Below are 23,408 nucleotides of genomic sequence, written 5' to 3'. Positions count from 1 at the left end.
TGCCAAAGTTTTGCACAAAACTGTTTCATCCCACAGCTTGGAAAGTGGATGCTCTATCATTCAGTTGGAACAATCTTCACATTTATGCCTTTTCGCCTCTGCCTCTCCTCCCCAAGGTACTTTTGAAGGTCAGACAAGACAAGCCCTCCATGATTCTAATAGCTCCAGATTGGCCTCGACAGCACTGCTACCCTCTGCTGAGGAGTTTAGTATGGGAGCCTCCATGGCCTTTGCCTTTGATTCCGCACCTTTTGTCTCAGGAGGGCAATCATTTCCTCAATATCAGGATTCAGTCCCTGCATCTAACAGCCTGGAACATTCGGTTCTAGAACCTGGAGGATCGCAGCTTCCACAACAAGTTTTGAATGTTATTTTGGAGGCCAGAAGGCCTAGTACAAGGAAAGTTTATGCGGATAAATGGAGGAGATTTTTAATTTGGAGCAAATCAAGGAGCTTTGATGTTGCCAGGCCTAATTTAAGTGTTTCTCTTCAATATCTTACAGAATTATTAGACAAGGGTTTGTCTTTCTCCTCTATAAAAGTTCATGCTGCAGCCATTTCTGCTCACTATGACTGTGACCCTCCATTGTTTTCTCATCCTTTGTTTAAGCAATTTCTTAGAGGGGCAAAGAACATAAGACCGCCACGTAGAGCTCCTACTCCTGCCTGGGATCTCAATTTTGTGTTGGAAAAGCTTACTTTACCTCCTTTTGAACCTGCAGCTTCTGCTGAGTTAAAGTTTTTGTCTTGGAAGACTGCTTTTTCTTTGGCCATTACGTCTGCTAGAAGGGTTTCTGAATTACAGGCTCTTATGGCGGTTGAACCCTTCCTAATTTTTCATAAGGATAGGGTATCTCTACGTACTAATCCTACTTTTATGCCTAAAGTGGTTTCAAATGTGGCCTTGAACCAATCAATTCATTTGCCTACTTTTTATGCAGATCCCCAAAATAAAGGGGAGAAAATTTTGCACACTTTGGATATTCACAGGCAGTTGCGTTATTATTTGAGCAGGACTAAAGGGTTCAGACAGTCTCAGCAGTTGTTTCTTTCTTTTGCTTTAGGCTCTCAGGGGAAACCTGTTTCAAAGCAAACTATTTCTAAGTGGATTGGTTTTTGTATTGCTTTTTGTTACTCTCATCATGGTAAGGAGATTCCGGCTGGAATCAGACCTCACTCCACTAGGGCTACTGCCACTTCTACAGCTTTTTTAAGGGGAGTAGCTACTAAAGATATTTTGGAAGCAGCTACTTGGAGTTCAGTGCATACTTTTTCTAAACATTACCACCTTCCTCTTTATTCCAAATCTAGGGCTGGTTTTGCCACTGCAATTTTACAGGGCATTTTGGCAGCTCCCAATGCTTTATGATTTTGCCAGCCTCCCTTTACCTCTGCTTTGGGATTCTACCCATATGTAAGGACTGCAGCAATGTGAGATGAAGAACATAGTACAGTTTTGTACCTACCATAAATGTAGATGTTCGAAGATCTACATTGCTGCAGTCCAATTTACCCTCCCTCCTTCCCCTCTGTAGTTTGGAGTGGTTGTATGGTTTGGGTGGTAGCTGTTATTTGTACATACCTTTTGGGAAGTATTCTGTTTTTGGCTGTGGCCTTTCCTTTTAGGGCCTTCTGACATCTGGGGCAAGAAAAAACTGAGGATATGACGTCGGTCATGCGCTTTAATACCCTGACGCTCTGATGTCAGTTCTGAGCGCCCATGACCGACGTCAGCCTAATACTTTGGTATTCGGGCCGACCGAGGACAGCGGATTACCCATATGTAAGGACTGCAGCAATGTGGATCTTCGAACATCTACATTTATGGTAGGTACAAAACTGTACTTTTTTAGACCATTATGATGCTATGCAGGTACATCAGGTGAAATGTGATGGTAACGTGACAATTTTTGTAAAGTGGACAAAATGCACTATGCAATCTTTGTATGTGGAAATTCAGAAGAATATAGTACAAACTGAACTGATGTTACAAAATGAAAATGTTTGGCGACAATTGTTTAACAAATGGATACTTGAATTAGGTTCTTTACTGAAGTAACATACTGTCTCCACAATATTGTACAGTAAAGTTTACGCATTATAATGTTACTTATACCACTATTATGTGTCAATTTACTGTGTTACCTATGATATAGCTCATACCAGAACGGTATGAGTATTGGTTGCTACAATTTGAAGGTAATTATATAGATATGAGAGGAAAAGCACATACAACTGAGTATTGTACAGGGACTCAAAATGGACTAATTTGTGGACAGCATTCGCCTGTGTATGAACCATGCTTGCTGCAGCATTCTGTTAATTTGTGTAGATGGACTATTATGCCTTCTTTTCATAGACTTATGAAACTACATAGAGCAGACACTTTATAGATGTGGCTCCTCAGTATATTTGGTTACAGATCAGGATGTAGGTCATAATTTAAAATTACCTTTTGTAGGTTGTTTATCACATGTTGATTTCCTTAAATGGAATAATAAGAGCTATGTGTTTACTGAACCCATAGAAGTGAATATATCCAAGAATTGGAATTATGACTTAATACATTTTCCCAATATATCTGTATCCTTGAATAATTTAAAACACATAATGAACAATACTAAAATTCTCAGAGTATTTGGAAAAAAGAAATAAAATGATTCTGTATTATGAGGCATTAAGCATCATCGCAAAAGACAAAGTACTTAGTTTGGCTGAAAAGATCAAAAAAGACACTGCTCACAATTGGTGGGATATCTTTACTGGTTGGTGAAAATCAAGAAAAAAATCTGTTAAATTGGTTGATGCATCCTGTATTAGTAGTGTTACACATTATAGCCATACTAACTATCTTGAATTGCTACCTAAGTTGTCATTTGCGAAAAATTTATAGATTTCAGCAAATCATGATGGTTAACCTGAATAAAATGGAGAAAGTTTCAATGTGTACCATTAAAGAAAAAATTGAAAATGAACAGTCATTTTCCACTTTTTAAATAAAAAGTGGAAATTATTAGAGTAAAAGAACAGGTTAAAATGGATTTCAGTGGATTGGTTCTGAAAATATAAAATAAATGTTCTGCATTTCAGTGTGTAGAGTGCACTCAGCTTGAACTCAGCTAACTCACTTTGCAAAAACATATAGCTTGGCATTTATTGTTAAGAATCAGAAGTAAAATATTTTATGTCTTATAAACTCTGCAGCTTGTGAAATGTATTATCTACAAGCAGGTCAAGATGAACTCTTGTATGCAGCTGTGTCTCGTCAATATGATATGCAAGATGGGCCAAGGGCAAAAGGAGTTATTCTTCAAGAACAGAATGTTTAAGATATGGAAGACACTGTCAGCAGACCAGCTTGAAAGGAAAGACTTATTATTCTGGCAAATTCTCAAAACTGCTGATGCAGGCAGAAAAGACACTATAAAGATTGGGACTTTTTCTTTTGCAGGAGAAACTTTGATTACTCTAAGCTGAAGTACGGTTTTGATGTATATACCTTTCATTGTTAAGCTAGATGTAAACATTGTTTGCAGTAAATGAATGTCGTAACAGCAGAACTGTCTCAGTGTCTTCATTGAGTAAAGGTACAGACTACCTGAATAATGTAGTACAACTTTAACGAAAATCATAGTTTAAAAAAGTTTTAATAATCAATTCTTCTTCCATTCCCTAATATAATAAATGTAATCTTCCCTATTTGCTTACTTAAATTATCCTAAAATTCCATCTAGTGGCCATTTAATGAAACCATTAAAGTTTATCTGCCCTAATCTTAAGTACTGGAGCCAAGGTTAGCTTCTAGCAACAACTGCCTGTTTTCTATTCTGGTCTCCCAAGGCCCACCTCTTAAGTCAATGGGTACTACTTCCAAAACAAAAAAAAAATTAAAAACAGACCCTTCATAAAACTTAGTATAAGGTGTTATTGGGGTTCTTACTCCTTAAATCATATATATGCTCATAAATTTTAACCCTGAATATTCTTTCTGTTTTGCCTATATAAAATCCATTGCATATATTACATAATCACTCCACTGGTATTACAATTAGCATAACTCTTACTTTTTATATGTTTTTTCTCTCCCCACTGCATATAAAATATCACTATCTATCAGACAGGGACACTGTGGAGAAAACCACTTTTATATGTGCCTACCTTACCTTCTTTAAAAGATCTTATGTCTAGTCTCTTATTCTCCAAAATATTTTTAATATTCTAACTCTATAAATACATTTTCAGGGTTTTTCAAAAATAATTTCAAGGTCAGAAACACTAGCAAATTTTGCCCATTCCTTTTCCACTATTTTCCTAGTTACTCCTGCATCACCATCATAGTTGATGACAAAATCACCCACATATATTTTATCACTTACCCCATTTAGTTACCATTTTGGTCGGTGAGTGTATCTTCCTTACCTAAAGGGGGTGCAGACCTAGTTCTTCTATCTTTCACTACTACTACTTGAACTTCAAACAATTAATTTGCTGGGTAACCCCCCGCTTTAAACATGTCATTCAAAAATTGATACTCCAGCATAAAATCCTCATCCTCTGAAGTCATTCTGCTATGTCTTAAAAACTGACCCTTAACCAAACCTTTTTTTTTGATAAAAGGGTGCACACTTGCATAGTATAAGTATGAATTAGAAAAAGTTTCCTTTCTGAATTCCTTAGATTTAAAGTTGCCATTAGATTTTTGAATAGTGAGATCCAAATAGTTAATCTCATCATACTTAATTTCATAAGTAAACCTCAAAAAGGCAGTGGTACTGGACATATAATTGGAAAATTCTATAAACCTTTGTTCTGAATCCTCCCAAAATAAACATACATCACCAATTAATGCCTATATAAGCTCTAATGAGTCTTATATTTTGAATTAAATATGTATTTTTGTTCCTAATGAGAAAAAATAATATTCTCATAAGTCGGTGCACATCTTGCCCTCATTGCTACACCCATAAGCTGTTGAAAAAATTCCCCTTCAAAAAAATTATTTTTCAACATTAAATCCATCAAAATTAAACATGTACGAAACCTGTTAATGAATAATAAATATATTCCTGTTGTAATTTTAAGACCTTCGAAATCAATGCCATCTTCCATTAACAATTCAACTCTGTAAGGAAAATATGCTTGCACCTCAGGTGATACACTAGACTGCTTTGACAGCCATCCAACATTAATGTTGTGATTGAGCTTTTGATAAATTAGATCCATCTGAGTGTGATCTCTTAACTCATCAAGTCTGGTGGTGGAAAAATTACGCACTGACATCACATTGAAGTAAAAAGTCTCAGCATCAAGCTGTTCTGTTTTACTTCTAGGCGATCTGGATAAGGTATAGCCAGATAAAGCAAGTTGCCTTTAGTGTAGACCATTTTGAAGTTGTATTTTTGCAATTTAAGCATCATTTTTCGTAATCTTGCTGGAGCAGAATGCATAGGCTTCTTTAGAATTATAACTAGAGGTTGATGATCAGTTTCAATCAATAGCTCAACTATATATGTATGTGTATGTATATATATATATATATATATATATATATATATATATATATATATATATATATATATATAATTGTGAAACTTGGAACATGCAAATACTATAGCCAAAATCTCTTTCTCAATTTGAGCATACTGCATCTCATTTTGAGTTAGTGTCCTAGATTCATAGGCTACTGAATAACTGCACCAAGAAAAATTTTGAAACATCACAGGAAAGAACAACTGCTTTATTAACATCATAGTATCTTTACGTAGGCGGGGTGGCAATTTTCTGCTTAAGGTTATCAAATACCATCTGATGATGTTCCAACCATGACCATGCAATATTTTTTGTGTTGGCTCTCTCAGAGGTGCTGTTAACCTGAAAAAAATGTGTTCCATTGTAAGCTGAAAAACTTCACTTGCAGAATTTATTCCAAATGGCATCCTTCGAAATCTATGTCTGCCAAACGGAGTTCCAAAAGTAGTTGGAAATGAGGATTTGTGATCAAGCATCACTTGCCAAAATGAAGTCTTTGCATCCAAAACAGAAAATACAGTGGCTTTTGTCATCAGAGCTGCAACCTCTTCATCTGTGCACATTGGATGATATGGTCTTTTTAATACTTCAGATCTCTTCGATCAGTGCATATTCTGATTTCGTCTGGGCCTTTTTTTGAGTGGCTACCATGGACAATACTCATTCAGTTGGTTCTGTGACTGGACAAATCACAACTTGCTGCACCATTTTATCCAACTGACCTTTAACTTTGCCTTACATATTGGAACACTTCTTGCTGGTCTGACTACTGGAGTGATCCCTGGGTCTAACTTTATGGAATACACAACTGGAAGTTTGCACGATTTGTCATCAAAAACATTAGTATACTCTGAAAAAATGGCCTCGGAAAAATTTGAACTTGGACTGCACTCACACGATGAACTTCTTTAGCAAAAGAAAGCAGATTTATTCTCAACCTATCTTTGAGACCCAGCAAAGATTGCAGTGGTCATCGGACTATGTAGGATAACAAGTTGTAACAGTTCTCAGCCACATAACATGAAACTATCACTGAACCTTCGATTTGAATTTCTTCACCTCCATAAGCAGCAGGTCTCTCACTGCTGGTTACATTGAGTTGTTTGTTAGTTATCACTCTTGCAAATATATATCTGCTGATATAACATTACACTTTGACCCAGTGTCGACTTTGAGCGCTTTGGATTTTCCATTAATCCGGACTGTAAAAAACTCTTTGTTCCTTGTTCATAAGTGTGTACCAGGCCAATGGCCTTGGAGTTTTTACAAGCCTAGCCCGTAGAAGTACCCTGGCATCATGCTGCCATTAGTTCCTGGTGCATCTATCAAGTAGAGCGACTGGAGTGATCCCCGGGGTGAACTTTCTATTTCCCATCCACTCATCAAGATATCTCTTGAAAAGGGCCAGTGAGGCACTCTGCTTGACATGTATGGGAAGTCTATTCCAGAGCATGGGCAGTCTCTGGGCTATGAACCTGTCCCTCCAGCATGTTCTGTTGATTGTGGCAATGAGGTTGAGGTCCCTGGAGCACGTGGTGTGGAGGGATTGGGATTTCTTTAGGTGTAACATTTCTAACAAAGCTGGATCAGACATGGCTTTATAAGTCAAGCAGAGATCGCCTCTTAGTAGACGATATGAGACAGAGAAAAGCTGGAGTTTTTTGAGTCTGTCCATGTAGGGCATGTGTTGAAGGCCTAGGATCCTCTTTGTGAGATACTTTTGTGGCCTTTCCAGCTGTTGCAGGTGTTTAGTGAGGTACATGCCAAATGGGGCATTATACTCAATGATTGGTCTAATGAGGGAAGAGTAGGGAGAGATGATGACCTCTTTCTTCCTGAATGCAAAACCCTTGGTAATGAGATGTGCCACATAGAGGGACTTTCTGACCACAGTGGCAGTGTGGTGGTTGCTGTCAACCTGTGTCCCCAGATCTCTTATAATGCCTTCAGTGATCAGTGGGCTACCATCAATGTGGTAATTAGTGGGAACTGAGTTTTTCCCAAAGGGAATGACTATGCATTTTTTGGCCTTAAGCTTAAGGCCATAGTTTCGACAACAGTTGTTGGTCTCAGTGAGGCCTTTCTGTAGGATGTCTACATCACTTGGTGAGTTAATGGCGCCCAGCTTGCAAGCATCTGCAAACCTGGTCAGCCAGAGTCCCTCCCTGTTGAGCTGGACATCTGAGAAGTAGATGCCGGACAGGAGAGGACCCAGGACCAATCCCTGTGGGAATCAACTTGTGACTGGTCAGCAGTCTGACTTGGAGTCTGCTACTTTCACACTGTAGGTTCTATCTGTGAGCCTGTTTGCAATCCACCTAGTGATATAGGGGTTGATGCCTAGTTTGGTGAGTCTATCTATAGTTACTGTTTGTCGTTTTTGCATTTAAGTTACCTGTAACACATTGCACTTAAGTTACCTGGCACTTGCTCGCTAAAGCAATTATATAAGTCAGCACTAAAAATTAAAAGCACTACACCCTCACTCCCCACTGGCCCTAGTTTTCAATTATTAAGGAATTCCCAATATTATTCTAGCATGTCCAAAGGTCAGTTGTCAATCTCCTCTCCGGTCCAGCTGGTGAATCTGGGAATCTTGGGGCAATATTACAACTGCCTCATGTACACAGACAACCCTCTCCTCCTCCCAACAAATTCCAACACATGTGAGAGATGCAACCATATAAACAAACTGGAGGCTAAGCTCTCTCAGCTCAGTACTGGCATAACCAGTCAGGAGGAGAAGGAAACCACACTCACTACAATTCCAGTCTCACATAGACCTACCACGACAGCAAACCAAACACATAATCACACAAAAACATACTCGGAGGCTCTAAATAAAGATCTGCCTAAGCAGCAGAGACCTCCAAAGCAGACACCCAAGCAACCGCTACCCCAAAACAAAACACGTGCAACACATATCTCACAAAGCCAGTGTGCCGAACAGTCACAGCCCTTAAGACTAAACAACACACCTGATACACTTGTAATAGGTGACTCTATCGTCAGGCACACTGACGTCCCGCTCACCAGGCTGAACAAGGAGAGGGTCACGGTGAGCAGCCTGTCGGGCGCTAGGATCCGCCACATAACACAAGCACTCAGGTCACTCCAAGGCAAGTACAAATATGACTCGGTCATTGTCCATGCTGGTGTGAATGACCTGAGACGTACCTCCCTGGACTACATGAAAAGAGACATAAAGGAGCTCTCTGAGCATGTAGCCCAGGCCAGTATGACCCTGACCTTGAGTAGCATCTTACCCTCACCAAGAATGATGCCACAATATGAAGACAAGATGATCAATTTAAACAATTGGCTTAAGTACTGGTGTCATTCAAAGGGGATCCAATGCCTGTCAGCTTGGGATGATATGCTTGACAAGCCACGATGCTTCGCTAGGGACGGCTTGCACCTGTCACCCCTGGGCTTTTGGATATTGGCAAAGGCTCTTGCTACCCCCATAGTGCCTTTTAGGCAAGGCTCAAAAGACAAACCCACCTCCATAGGTATCACAAGGGATAAGAAACTAAGAGTAATGCTACTCAATGCCAGAAGTCTAAACCTCAAGATGCACGCACTCAAAACTCTCCTTAGCATGGAGAACATCGATATCTGTGCAGTAACAGAAACCTGGTTCAGGGCTCCTGAGAGCACCCCAGCACTACCAGGTTATACCTCATACCATGCTTTTCGGCCCCAAAACTTGGACCGAACCACAAAAGGAGGGGGGGGGTATCGATATTCATCAAAGATACCCACACCTCCAGGTTGGTGGCAAAGCACGAAGCATCAGAGACTATCCATGTGCAACTAACAGTGGGTAAAACTGCCTTCCAGTTTATAGCCTGCTACAGACCACCCTCCCAAACCCAGGAACCCCACTCGGCCATTCTGAGAACACTGGAAAATATGAAGGTCTCTCCAAACACCATTATATTGGGCGACTTCAGCTACCCAAACATAGACTGGGAGCATTACTCTAGCTCCAACACCCTAGCCCAAAGGTTCCTAGAATTTATCAACTCAAATGATATGGAACAACTTGTTACCACTCCCACAAGAGGGGAAAACATACTGGACCTGATCATCACCAACATGGGGACTCTATGCTCCAGACCAGAAGTGTATCCCTCACTGGTAAGATCAAACCATAAACTAATCTCACTGGATATTCACATCCCGACCCCACCCCCTGCCCAGAAAACCACAGTGAAAAACTTCTCTAAAGCAAATTTCACACTCCTCAAAACCAAGGTGGAATCCTTCAAAGCCCCCGGGCCTGTGGAAAATATGGCCCAGACCGCAGAATCCTTTATAAACGCATTATATGAACACCTTCAGGAATGCATGGATCATGCGATCCCAAATAAAACCAAGACCCAATCCTCCAAAGGCAGACGTCCTGTCTGGTATACCCCAGCCATAAACAAACTATACAATAGAAGGAGGAAGCTACTAAATGATAGAGCAAAATCCCAAAAAGGGAAGGCATCACTGATCAGTATTAGCAAAAAACTACAGGCACTCATAAAATTGTCTAAGGCCAGCTTCGAGAGAAAAATTGCACAGGACACTAAGGATAATCACAAGGCTTTCTTTAGTTATGTTAGGATCCTGGGTGGTAATTCCCAGATATGCTCAGAATTAGTCCAAAATGACAAAAATTACACTGAACCCACAGACATTGCCAACATCCTAGCTGACAGGTTCAGCGCAAACTTCTCCCCCCCCTCCCCACCAAAAGGGCAAATATCTATCCCAGCAGAGTGCTGCCCCCCTGACATCTCAGATGCTCAAGCCGCCCTCTCCAAAGCAAAAAACACAGCATCAATGGGACCAGACGGTGTCCCGGGCTGTGTCCTACATGAACTCCAAGAAGAGCTAAACCCAAACATAAAACTACTGTTCAATCTCAGCCTTACTACAGGATATGTGCCCAAAGAGTGGCGTACAGCAACAGTGGTCCCTCTCTATAAAGGTGGTGCCTCAACGGATCCTGGAAACTATCGCCCCATAAGCCTGACTAGCTTGGTCTGCAAAGCTATGGAAAGGATCATCATGGACCTCATAAATAAAGATATTGGGGACCTACAGACACTGGATCCTACCCAGTTCAGCTTTGTTAAGGGCAGATCCTGCCTCTTTAACCTGGTTGATTTCTTTGAAACAGTCACCAAGGCCATTGACGAGGGGAAAGTGGTCCACACAGCCTACCTGGACCTCGCAAAAGCCTTCGATACAATACCCCACTCGGGCATTATAGATAAGCTCACCAGCTTAAATATAAACCCCTATGTCACTAGATGGATTGCAAACTGGCTCAAGGACAGAACCCACATGGTTAGAATTGCTGGAGCCATATCAGACTCCAAACCAGTTACAAGTGGTGTCCCACAAGGCTCAGTCCTGGGACCTCTCTTGTTCGGTATATATTTCTCGGAGGTACAGGCCAACACGGAAGGACTGTGGCTGACCAAGTTCGCAGATGGGCACCATAATCGACTCTCCAGCCAACACAAGCATCCTCCAAAAGGGCCTCATAGAAACAGACAACTGGTGCCAGAGCCATGGCCTCAAGCTAAATGCCAAAAAGTGTATAGTCATCCTCTTTGGCAAAAACAAAGTGCCCACAAATTACCACATAGGTGGTAATCCATTAAGTACAGAAGAAGTAATTAGGGACCTGGGGACCCAAGTTGATAGCAATCTCTCATTTGACAACCACGTGGCCAAAGTGGTTAGAAAAACATTTTATATAGCCCACCTAATCATGAAGGGATTCACATCTAGATCAGGGGAGGTCATCGTGCCTCTTTACTCATCCCTCGTCAGGCCCATAATTGAGTACAATGCCCCTTTTGGGATGTACCTTACCAGACACCTGCAGCAACTGGAAAGACCCCAAAAGTACCTCACCAAGAGGATCAAAGGGCTCAAACAGATGCCATATGCTGCCCGGTTAAAGAAACTCCAGCTCTACTCAGTGGCATACCGCCTGTACAGAGGCGATCTGTGCCTGACATATAAAGCCATGTCCAACCCGGAATTAATGGACATGCTGCACCTCAGAAAATCCAAATCCCATCAAGCTACGCGCTCGAGAGACTTGAACCTCAGCACTGAAATAAATAGGACATGCTGGAGGGACAGATTCATAACCCAGAGGCTCCCTTCACTCTGGAATAAAATCCCAGTCCAGGTTAGGCAGAGTCCCTCATTGACTCTCTTCAAGAGGAATCTTGATGAGTGGATGGGAGATCGTAGGTTTACCCCGGGTATCACTTCTGTGTCACTGTTAGACAGAGGCACAGTATACTAACCTCGAAAAAGGGCATAGCAAAATAAATGTAAATGGGTGGCGAAAGCCAAACACATTCTGGCTAGGCTTATAAATGCCCTAGGGCAGATAGCCTAGTATGAACCTATGAACCTATGAATGGGAAATGGTATCAAAGACCTTGGCCAGATCATGGTAGGTTATATGAACTGCCTTGCCCTCATCCACAGCTCTGGTGACTGACTCAAAGAAGTCAACCCGGCATGATTTACCCTTCACAAAACCAAATTGTGTGGGATCCAGAGTTTAGAGATTCCTTATATCCTTGTTAATTAGGTCCAAGATGATGCTTTCCATAGCTTTACATATCAGACTTGTTAGGCTAATGAGGTGATAATTCCCAAGGTCTGTAGCCGCTCCCCCTTTATGGAGAGGGATGACTGTAACAGTGTGGCATTCTGTATGGACAAAGCCTGAGGTGTGGCTGTGATTGAACAGGCATACCAGTATGGTACCAGTTCACTTTGTAATTCATATAGAACACAGCCAGGGATATTGTCGGGTCCCATGGAAGCTGTATTCTTGGCCTTGGACAATGCAGCTTTAACCTGTGCTGCAGTAATGCTGGGTGCCTGGCTTTCTTCCAATATTGTGATTGGCCCTTTAGTGGGGGAGAGAGGGGTAAAGTTGGCACTGAATCTGTCGACCAGTATGTTGGCAGTATCTGTTGGCTCAGTATAGGAGGTACCATTGTGCAGTAACTCAGAGCAAGTCTGGGTATTGCTGTGGAGGTTCTTGCTATAACTGTAGAAGGCTTTGTGGTTGTTGTTAGTGTCTGCTGCAATTCTGCCTTCATAGCCAGCTTTAGAGGTTTTGATGAGGGATCTCAACTTTTTGTTGAGGCTAATAAGGAAGTGTTTCCAGTCTTAGGAATTCACCTTTTTCTGCAACAGTTTCTTCCTTCTGTTGTAGAGTTTGTTAATGGCAGGGGGCCACCAGATTGGCTTCCTTTTTTTGGAGAAGACATCTTGGTTCTGTTTGTTATGGCTAGTTCCAAGCATTTATGTACGTGTTCGTACAGTGCATTGGTGTATGATTTGGCAGTCATGCACCTATTTTCCATTTGCATGGGTGCTGTGAAGTTAGCCACCTCTGTTTTTAGGATCCCAAAGTCAGCTTTGGAGAGGTTTTTTATGGTGGTTAGTTTTGCTGGTGGTGTAGGTGAGATATGGATTTCCATGGTAATTATTTTGTGGTTGGATTTAACCAGAGGGGAATTGACAATTGGTGTTGAGCAATAGTTTTCCATGTTAGTAATGACCAGGTCAAGGATGTTGCTTCCTCTAGTGGGGTTAAGAATGAGCTGGTCCTGCACATTGGAATTAACGAATTCCAGGAAGCTTTGGGCAAGTGTACTGGTGCATGAGTAGTTTTTCCAGTTGATGGAGGGATAGTTGAAGTCACCCAGTATGAGAGTGTTGGGTTGGACAATAATAGTTTCCAGGGTGCTTAGGAATGAGGAATGAGAGTCTTTGGATATGGTTGGGGACCTATAGCAGGCTATGACCTGAATTGCCATCTTACCCACTGTTAGTTTTACCTGAAGTGTCTCCGATGCATTATGCTGGGCTACTAGTCTGGAGGTGTGCATATTGTTTATGAATATGGAGACACCACTGCCTTTGGGGCTTCGGTCCATTTTCTGGGGCTGAAAGGTATGGAAATGAGTTATAGCCTGGTAGTGCAGGGGTGCTTTCTGCTGCTCTAAACCAGGTCTCCATTACAGCACAAATGTTGATGTTTTCCATTTTGAGGAGTGCTTCAAGCAAGTGCATCTTGAGATTTAGACTTCTAATGTTGGGCAGCATGACCCTCAGATTGCATTTATTTATAGCTATTACAGTGGTAATTTGGTCTTTGGAACACTGCCTAAAAAGGCACTATAGGGGTGGCAAGAGCCTTAGCCAGCATCCGGAAACCTAGGGGTGATAGATGCAGGCCATCTCTGGCAAAGCATAGAGGTCTGTCACTCATGTTAATAAGTTTACTGCATCAACTCTTTCTCAACGCACTGATTGGCTCTACTTGATCAACTTGCTTTTTTGTGCTACCTTTCTTTACAACTGTGTGAGGCTTACTGGATTTGCAAAGCTTTTGGAAATTATTCCATTTTTTACACTTGTGACATTGTTGACCAAATGATAAACAATTCTGTCTTTTAAACTCATGATTTGCACCACAATTGCGACAGTTAACAGTAAAGCTAGATTTGAGTTTTGCTGACTCATGTTTATGTTGCACTGAGCTGGCAGTGGAGCTTGCACTTTTTCTGGAACTTGCTAGAAAGCCTTGTGGCTTCTTTGAAAACCCTGTAGCTGCCACATGCTTAGGCCTGTTCTTGTTTGTCACGTGTTGCATACTGTCTACGTTTGCTCTGGAGCTCACTGAAGCCATGTGTTTGTCACGTGTTGCATACTATCTACATTTGCTCTGGAGCTCACTGAAGCCATGCTTTTGTCACTTGCAAGCATACTTGTATGTCTGTTACCTCGTGGATCTGACAAATCTCTGTTGCCTTGCCTAATGTTAAATCACTGTCATGAAGCAAAATCTTTCTTATAGCAGCTCTATTAATACCATATACAAGTCTGTCCTTTATCAGCTCATCTTTTAAATCACCAAACCAACATGTTTTAGCTCTGTTTCTCAAGTCAGTTATATAAGCTGCAAGTGTTTCCCCTGGATTCTTCTTCTTCCTCTTTCGGCTGCTCCCATTAGGGGTCGCCACAGTAGATCATCTGTTTCCATTTCTTCCTGTCCTCTGCATCTTGCTCTGTCACACCAACAGGTGGTTACATGTCCTCTCTCACCACATCCATAAACCTTATCTTAGGCCTTCCTCTTTTCCTGTTACCTGGCAGCTTCATCCTTAGCATCTCTTTCCCAATATACTCTGCATCCCTTCTCAGCACATGTCCAAACCAACGTAATCTTCCTCTCTGGCTTTGTCTCCAAACCTTCCAACCTGGGCTGACCCAGTAATATACTTATTCCTAATCCTGTCCAACCTCGTCACACCCAGTGCAAATCTTAACATCTTTAACTCTGCCACATCCAGCTCTGACTCCTGCCTTTTTGTCAGTGCCACTGTCACCAAGCCATATAACATAGCTGGTCTCACTACCCTCTTGTAGACCTTCCCTTTCACTCTTACAGGTACTAGTCTGTCACAAATCACTCCTGACACTCTTCTCCACCCACTCCATCCTGCCTGTACTCTCTTCTTCACCCCTCTTCCACACTCACCATTACTCTGAACTGTTGATCCCAAGTACTTAAACTCATCCACCTTCCCCACCTCTACTCCCTGCATCCTCAACATTCCTCTATCCTCCCTCTCATTCACACACGTATATTCTGTCACAGTCCTGCTGACCTTCATTCCTCTTCTCTCTAGAGGATATCTCCACTCTCTCTCACTACACATCACAATGTCATCTGCAAATGTCATAGTCCACAGGGACTCCTGTCTGATCTCATCTGTCAACCTATCACCATTGCAAATAAGAAAGGGCTGAGAGCTGATCCGTGATGTAATCCCACCTCCACCTTAAACGCATCCATCACTCCCACCGCAGCTGACTCTGATTCAGTTATGTCTGCGCAGACCTCACCACTGTCACACTACCCTCGTACATATCCTGTACTACTCTTACATACTTCTCTGACACTCCTGACTTCCTCATACAATACCACAACTCCTCTCTACGCACCCTGTCATATACTTTCTCTAAGTCCACAAAGACACAGTCCATCTCCTTCTGACCTTCTCTGTACTTCTCCATCAACATTCTCAGAGCAAACATCACATCTGCAGTGTTCTTTCCTGGCATGAAACCGTACTGCTGATCAATAATCATCACCTCCCTTCTTAACCTAGCCTCCACTACTCTTTCCCATAACTTCATGCTGTGACTGATCAATTTAATCCCTCTGTAGTTACTACAGCTCTGCACATCACCCTTATTCTTAAAAATCGGTACCAAAACACTTTTTCTCCATTCCTCAGGCATCCTCTCACTTTCCAAGATTTCATTAAACAATCTAGTTAAAAACTCCACTGCCATTTCACCTAAACACCTCCATGCTTCCACAGGTATGTCATCTGGACCAACAGCCTTGCCATTCTTCATCCTCTTCATAGCTATCCTTACTTCCTCCTTGCTAATCCACTGTACTTCCTGATTCACTATCCCCACATCATCCAACCTTCTCTCCCTCTCATTCTCTTCATTCATCAACCCCTCAAAGTACTCTTTCCATCTCCTCAACACACTCTCCTCACTTGTGAGTATGTTTCTCTCATTATCCTTTATCACCTTTACCTGCTGCACATCTTTCCTAGCTCGGTCCCTCTGTCTAGCCAATCAGTACAGGTCCTTTTCTCCCTCCTTAGTGTCCAGCCTTTCATACAACTATTCATATGCCTTGTCCATAGCCTTCACCACCTCTCTCTTTACCATGCACCTCATCTCCTTATACTCCTGTCTACTTTCTTCATCTCTCTGACAATCCCACTTCTTCTTTGCCAACCACTTTCTCTGTATACTCTCCTGTACTTCATTTCACTACGATGTCTCCTTGTCGTCCTTCCTCTGTCCAGATGTCATACCAAGCACCTTTCTAGCCGTCTCCCTTACTAGCTCTGCTGTAGTTACACAGCTATTCGTTAACTCTGCACTGCCACCCAGTGCCTGTCTTAACTCTTCCCTGAACTCCCTCACAATTACCTTTTTTTCAATTTCCACTATTTGATCCTTGGTGCTGCCCTCACATTCATCCTCCTCTTCTTGATCACCAGTATCATCCTACAAACCACCATCCTATGCTGCCTAACTACACTTTCCCCTGCCACCACTTTACAGTCTCCAATCTCCTTCAGACTGGCCCTTCTACATAAGATATAATCCACCTGTGTGCATCTTTCTCCACTCTTGTATGTCACCCTATGCTCCTCCCTCTTGTTAAAATACGTATTCACCACAGCCATATCCATCCTTTTCGCAAAATCCACTACCATCTGACCTTCTGCATTCCTTTGCTTAACACCATACCTACCCATCACTTCCTCATCCCCTCTGTTCCCTTCACCAACATGCCCATTGAAATCTGATCTCATGTAAAACAAATGCCTCTCTAATGTAACATTTGTCTGGGGGTTGCACATTTCTCTAAACTTGCGCTTCAAACACTCAGGGTCCTCCCATGATTCAGCTTGCACAATATGACAGTCTACACCTTCTCCTTCATACAACACCGGTGCATATACAAATGAACACTCTCTTTCTATGGCTTCAGATCCTGCTAGGTTTAGCAAAATTAATGCCTTGGTACCTGCATCTCTACCTGCATAAGCTGCTTGTATAAAAATATCGTACTCTTGCTCAAATAGTCTCACAATTCTCTGCAGTATTCTGATCAAACACAAGTGGTTGGGGTTTTTGAAATACATCTGCCATATTAATACATACCAGCGAAGGATCTTGCAACTATGCAATGAATATGCACACATACACATTCATAAGAAACTGGCATAAACAGTACTTGCTCAATGCCTTTGTGCCCTGAGCTTTTATTTTCTTTCATTGAGCTTATCGGAATTATGTGAATAAATGAACGTGTAATACTTTCAAATAACTGTACTTTGTGAAATAACTTTCTTGGGCTTTCAGTACTTTGCAGAACTTTGTGAAGTAGCTTTTTGGACTGTTTGATGCGTTACAGAGCTTTGCAAAATAATTTCTAGGGCTTTTTGATATTTTATCTTTGATTGGTAAAGGCAGAAATGCTAAAGTCATTTTTATCACTCACTACACTTTCGGAATTGGTGAAGGCAGAAATGCTAAAGTCATTGCTTGGAATTTTATCGATAAAGGCAGAAATGCTACAGTCATGCACCATCACTTGTTAAAGTCATCACTTTAAGAAACATTCAAGAACTTTATGTTGCAACTGAGTAATTCATGAGCACAGTAATACTCTTGTAATCTTTTATAAGAAACGCCTGTTATCAATGCAAGAAATATATCAAGCAACTGTACAATGGGTATAAATCGAACATCTGTTGCCCAAAACTCAATAGATTTCAAAGTAATTGCACTTTGTGAGTAACTGCATACAGCACACTGAAATGTCCCCCAAAATGGCGGTACCTTCCTAGGCAACTCTTTACAGTAGAAGAAGCACTCTGTAATGGTGGTGAATAGACATACCCAGTGCAAAAACTTTTCTTTGAAATAACTATGCTTTGGCTGAATTGCATGAAGTAGTTGCACTTTACACACAATGAAATCTTTGAAGTACATGCACAGTAATCAGCACACACTGTAAGCACTTCTGCACACACTAACATACTTTGAATAACTTTAGTTATGCCCTTGATACAATACAAAGTTGCAGTTATGCCCTAACACAGCATTTTGCCCAAACACGTGCAGTCGCCTTGCTTTATTTTTGCTTAATGTGTCCTTTCTTTTCTTATATATTTTTTTGCACATTTAAGCCCTTTGTATGCCCAATGTACTTTTCTTGTGCTTGTTTTACTCTAAACATGCCCAACTTTGCATTAAATACACTCATTTTGCTTTAAACATACTTGTTTCTTGCTTTACTGTTAATTGTCTTGTCAAATACTTTCATCTTAAGCATTTTCTCTAGTTAACAAACTCTTTTTGTACTTTCTGCTTGCATGATAATGCAGTTTGTGCCCTTGTAATGCCCCTTTTTGCATTCTTTTGCATTGAGTAAATAATTTGTATTATTTTTCCTTACCTTTGATTCTTTCTGGTTACGTTTGTACTCTTTTCTCTCGGTTTACCTTCGTTGTCGTCTTTACACCTCATGGTTCCAAATATTCTTGTCTCTTTCATCCCAGTTCTGACACCATGTCATTTTTGTGTTGGTACACAAATAAACGAGTCTTTGTGTGTTCTGTTCAATCAGCTTTATTCCATACAAACACATCACTATAGAGGCTTACTGACTACAACTTAAATAACTTTTATGTACAAACTAACTACTGCGATCATACATGCTCACTCGCTGGCTGCTTCTACAAAATGGCACTAGGAATTGCACGTGTCTGGAACTTATACATGCATGCACAGCCTCGCATGCTTCTTAAAGATATAGAACACACACGTTACACTCTGTAGAACCCATGTGTATTTGTATTATAAAAACTCTCTAAGTGAATGATGGTGAGTGATGTGTTTTTTGTAAATATCTAAAGTTAATATCTTTCAATTTGAAATATATTAAATGTTTTAAGAATGCTACCATTTACCTGAGTTATTCATGGGACTTGGTGAATGCTTAAGGCCAATAAAATGAAACTGGAGGGATTATACATGGCTCATTCTGAAACAAAAGCCAATCTCACGTTAGTGAAACCTGAGGATTTTGTAAGTTTGACTCCATCAGTGATAAGAAGCATATAGTGAAGCTGAACTGACAGTGATGTGAAGTGTGTAATAACATTAGAGTTGCTGGTGATAATAGATGGCTATAGCTGTCAGAAACTCAGGAAGATATACAGAGGAGAGAGAGAAGAATGAATGAATCATGTTGAATAGAGTACTGAGATTTTAAAATAAATATGTAGGGTAAGCAAGCAGTAATGCCTGAAAGGGTGTGTGTTAATGTGCAACTAATACCAGCCTGACGTCGCAGGCGGAGGGCCTCTACGCCCCTGGAAGGGTGTTAATTACACATTAGCACACACCCTGGAGGGCATTGTTGTGCTTAGATAATGAGGTCTCTGTAAAATTGTGTTTTACTTGCTTATTAATTTTTTTAATTACTATATTATTTTTTTTTTATTTTTAATAGTTCCTCCGCCTAATGTTTCAAACTTGCTGTAGTATAATGGTGGTGGAGGAAGCATTTTACATCAAATATATATATAAAAATAATAAGCAAGTGAAACACAATAATTTTACATACAGCCCATTCTCTCTCCGTCATACACACATGCACAGTCTCCCCTCCTTTCACACACACACATACATATACATACATTCACGCTCACTCTTTCTCGATTTCTCTCTCTGACACACACACACACACACAGTCTCTTCTGCTATACACTTCTGTTTCGCTCAATTGATCACTCTCTCTTTCTTAATACACACATACGCTCTCACACACGTTTTATTTTACCTTTTTTATTTTACACTCTGTAAACAGCAAAAGCACTGCTTAGTGAGTGTAAAATAATGGCTCACTCACTCACACTTTCACTGACATGCATGTATACACTCACACACAGACATAAACACACACATACCCTTTTTTGTAGTTGTCTTCTTTTATATTTTACACTCACTAAACAGCAAAAACACTGCTTAGCAAGCATAAATTAATGGTGGCCTATGCATTTTCTCAGTCTGAGCACCATGGCGGCTTAATATGCTTCCGTGAAGCAGCGGACATGTTTTTCACCGGGCATTACTTGTACATTAATACCCTGCTGGAGTACGTTCGTTCTCCAATCAGTGTACTGATGTACAGTTTGCCCATTGCTGAAATGTAATTAGATACCAGTTAGTGTGTATAAGGTGTTGCTGCGGTTTTAGTATGAGGGCCTGATAATTATTGTGGTAATAATTTCTTTGTTTCTGTGAAATGCTGTTTAGCTAAATGTTATGAACTTAAAAATGAATCTTAACTAAAATTTAAAAAAAAATTGTTTTCATTAACATGGATTATATACAGCAAGTAACATTTAAGTCATGAAAATAATGTTTTCCACTACCTTGTTCTAATTTGTTGTATGTTTAGTCAGCAGGTATTCGAGTCACTGTGACATTCAGAGTCAGCAGTTATCAGTTCAAGGTCATTGCAATTCTAAATTTGACAAGAGCATTACAGACAACATACAATCAAGCAATGAAGCAAGACCATGTGACAGTGCCACATATCACAGCAGTTTTACATTGAAATCTACCACTAAACTGCTTCACCGAAGCCACAATGGAGAAAATCTCTATGAACATTTAACAAATAAGAGTTTTACACAGAAGGTGGCCCAATCAACACATGAAGAAATGCACACTGGAGAAAAGTCTCATACGTGCACCACTTGTGGCAAGTGTTTCACACAAAAGTCTTCACTTTCAGTACATGTGAAAATACACAGTGGAGAAAGGCCACATAAGTGTGCCACTTGTGGCAGGGGTTTTAGACAAAAGAGTGCACTTTCAGTGCATGAAAAAATACACACTGGAGAGAAACCTTATAAATGTACTTCATGTGGCAAGAGTTTTAGAAAGAAGATTCACCTTTCTACACACGATATGATACATACAGGTGAAAAGCCATATACATGTGCCAGTTGTGGAAAGTGTTTCACACAAAAATCTTCACTTTCAGTACATGTGAAAATACACAGTGGAGAAAAACCACATAAGTGTGTCACTTGTGGCAGGGGTTTTACTCAAAAGCCTGCACTTACAGTGCATGAAAAAATACACACTGAAGAAAAACCTTATAAATGCACTTCATGTGGCAAGAATTTTAGAAAGAAGGTTCAGCTTTCTTCACATGAGAGAATACATACAGGTGAAAAGCCATATACATGTACTAGATGTGGCAAGAGTTTTAGACTGAAGACCATTCTTTCAAAACATGAAACAGTTCATAGTGGAGACAAGCCATATAAATGTGTCACATGTGACAGAAGTTTTACACAAAAAAGTACCCTTTCATCACATGAGAAAATACACACTGGGGAGAAGCCATATGCATGTATCACATGTGGCAAGAGTTTTATACGGAAGACGCACCTTTCAATACATGAAAAAGTGCACACTGGAGAGAAGCCATATACATGTATCACATGTGGCAAGAGTTTTACACGGAAGACATACCTTTCAGCCCATGGCAAAATACACACGGGAGAAAAGCTGCATAGGTGTGGTATATGTGGGAAAAGATTTACACTAAAGACTACACTTTCTGTACATGAGAAATTGCACAGTGAAGAAAAACCACACAAGTGTGTAACTTGTGGCAAAAGTTTTGCACAAAAAGTTACACTGTCAACCCATGTGAAAATGCACATTAGAAAGAGTCAGCAATACAAAATATGAGAATAAAGTTCAGCAAGGAGAATTTAGCAGCCTGAAACTAACACTGAAGACTACTTTGATATCTCTGAATAAAGTTCAAGCTATAAATCAGTTTGATCTCCATACTTTGGCTTTTGATCAGGTGTCCCCAGAAGTGTTGGATCAGTTGGATAGAAAGGCAAGAATGCTGCTTAATGCCTGTTTTATATAAAATTATCCTTTGGTCTTGCATTGATGTCCTTGCAGTTACTTGTATGCATAGGTCAGTATTGTGGGACTACATGCATATCTGTTGTCATCACTGGCGCCAAATAAAGTGAATGTTCTAAAGCAAGAAGAAGAAAAGTGTAAAATGATGCTACATAGATTATATAAAGCATTTTAAAAAGGAAACGTTATGAAACTCAAAGCAGAAGTGGAGAAAAGCATGACCAGAAGAAAATAAAGTAAAATTGTAAAGTCCACAATAAAGATATCACTAGAACAATTATATGTTGGTCAATATTTGACATATGAATGGCCAAGGTGATATAAACCTGTAACACAGAATGAAAGGTTAATAATGTTCATAAAAATCTGTAGAAAATCTTAATAGATGTAAACAAATGAAGTACAGAACAGGAAACTAATATTTAATCCAACAAAATGCCCTGCTCTAACTAACATCCTTTCCCCATACACCCCAAATAGAACTCTCAGGTCTGAACACCAAAACTTTAATTACTGTCGACAAACCTAAACGTCCTGCTGGACAACTTCTCCTTAGGTAGGAAATGGAACTCTCCCTTCCACACTAAGGACAATGTCAAACACAAACAGCTTCAAAACTCAGCTTTACACCTACCGCTCCTCCAAATGGAAATGTGACTGCATTCTCCCTACCTAGAACTCTTTAACAAAAGCCCCTGGGAGGGTATCCTCCAGAGTTCCTAAGCACCTTATAGCTGGCTATAACCTTCTGTAGCCAATTCCCATACAATCTCTCACACTCTGTAAATATTGTAAATAGCTTTTGACTTTAACTGTGTTGTTAAAATGTATCTGCATGATATTTTTACACTATGGGCGATACTGCTCACTCTTTGTATTATTTGATATGTATTTGTACTTGTACTTTTATTTTTATTGGACTGCTATCTTTACTGTAATCTGTTTCATGGAGCATTTCTCCCCGGGCCTCCACTGAAAATTGGCTCTCTGGGCCAAGTGGACTTCTCCAATAATCAAACTGGAAATACATAATAAATAAATAAATCAGTTGCAGGCCTTTATGGAGGCTGTGATATCCTTATGTCTCAGGGTCTGCATACTGAAAAGGACAAAAATGTGACAAAGTTGTTATATTAGAGACTTTGCAAACATTACAGTATATAAGTAGCTGAGATGTATTGGAAATAGGAAACACAAAGAATGATTGAAAATGAAACAGTAATTATATCAGATTGTTGGATCATCCAATACAAACA

The 23,408-nt window shown here is 40.4% G+C and overlaps 1 protein-coding gene across 1 annotated transcript in view; it reads left to right on the top strand.

The window, feature by feature from the left end:
- LOC122788429 (gastrula zinc finger protein XlCGF26.1-like) overlaps nucleotides 1–22,746 on the top strand; it is a 143,241-nt gene extending 120,495 nt beyond the window's left edge. The window contains exon 3 of the mRNA XM_044055496.1: nucleotides 20,654–22,746. Within this exon, the coding sequence (XP_043911431.1) occupies nucleotides 20,654–21,963 (1,310 nt within the window). The 3' untranslated portion in view covers nucleotides 21,964–22,746. The remainder of the gene's footprint in view (nucleotides 1–20,653) is intronic.
- The last annotated feature ends 662 nt before the right edge of the window (nucleotides 22,747–23,408 follow it).

Source organism: Protopterus annectens, chromosome 13.part0, assembly GCF_019279795.1.
Source record: "Protopterus annectens isolate FY-2018-M chromosome 13.part0, PAN1.0, whole genome shotgun sequence".
Lineage (NCBI taxonomy): Eukaryota > Metazoa > Chordata > Ceratodontiformes > Protopteridae > Protopterus > Protopterus annectens.
This window is presented reverse-complemented; position numbering and strand designations above follow the sequence as displayed.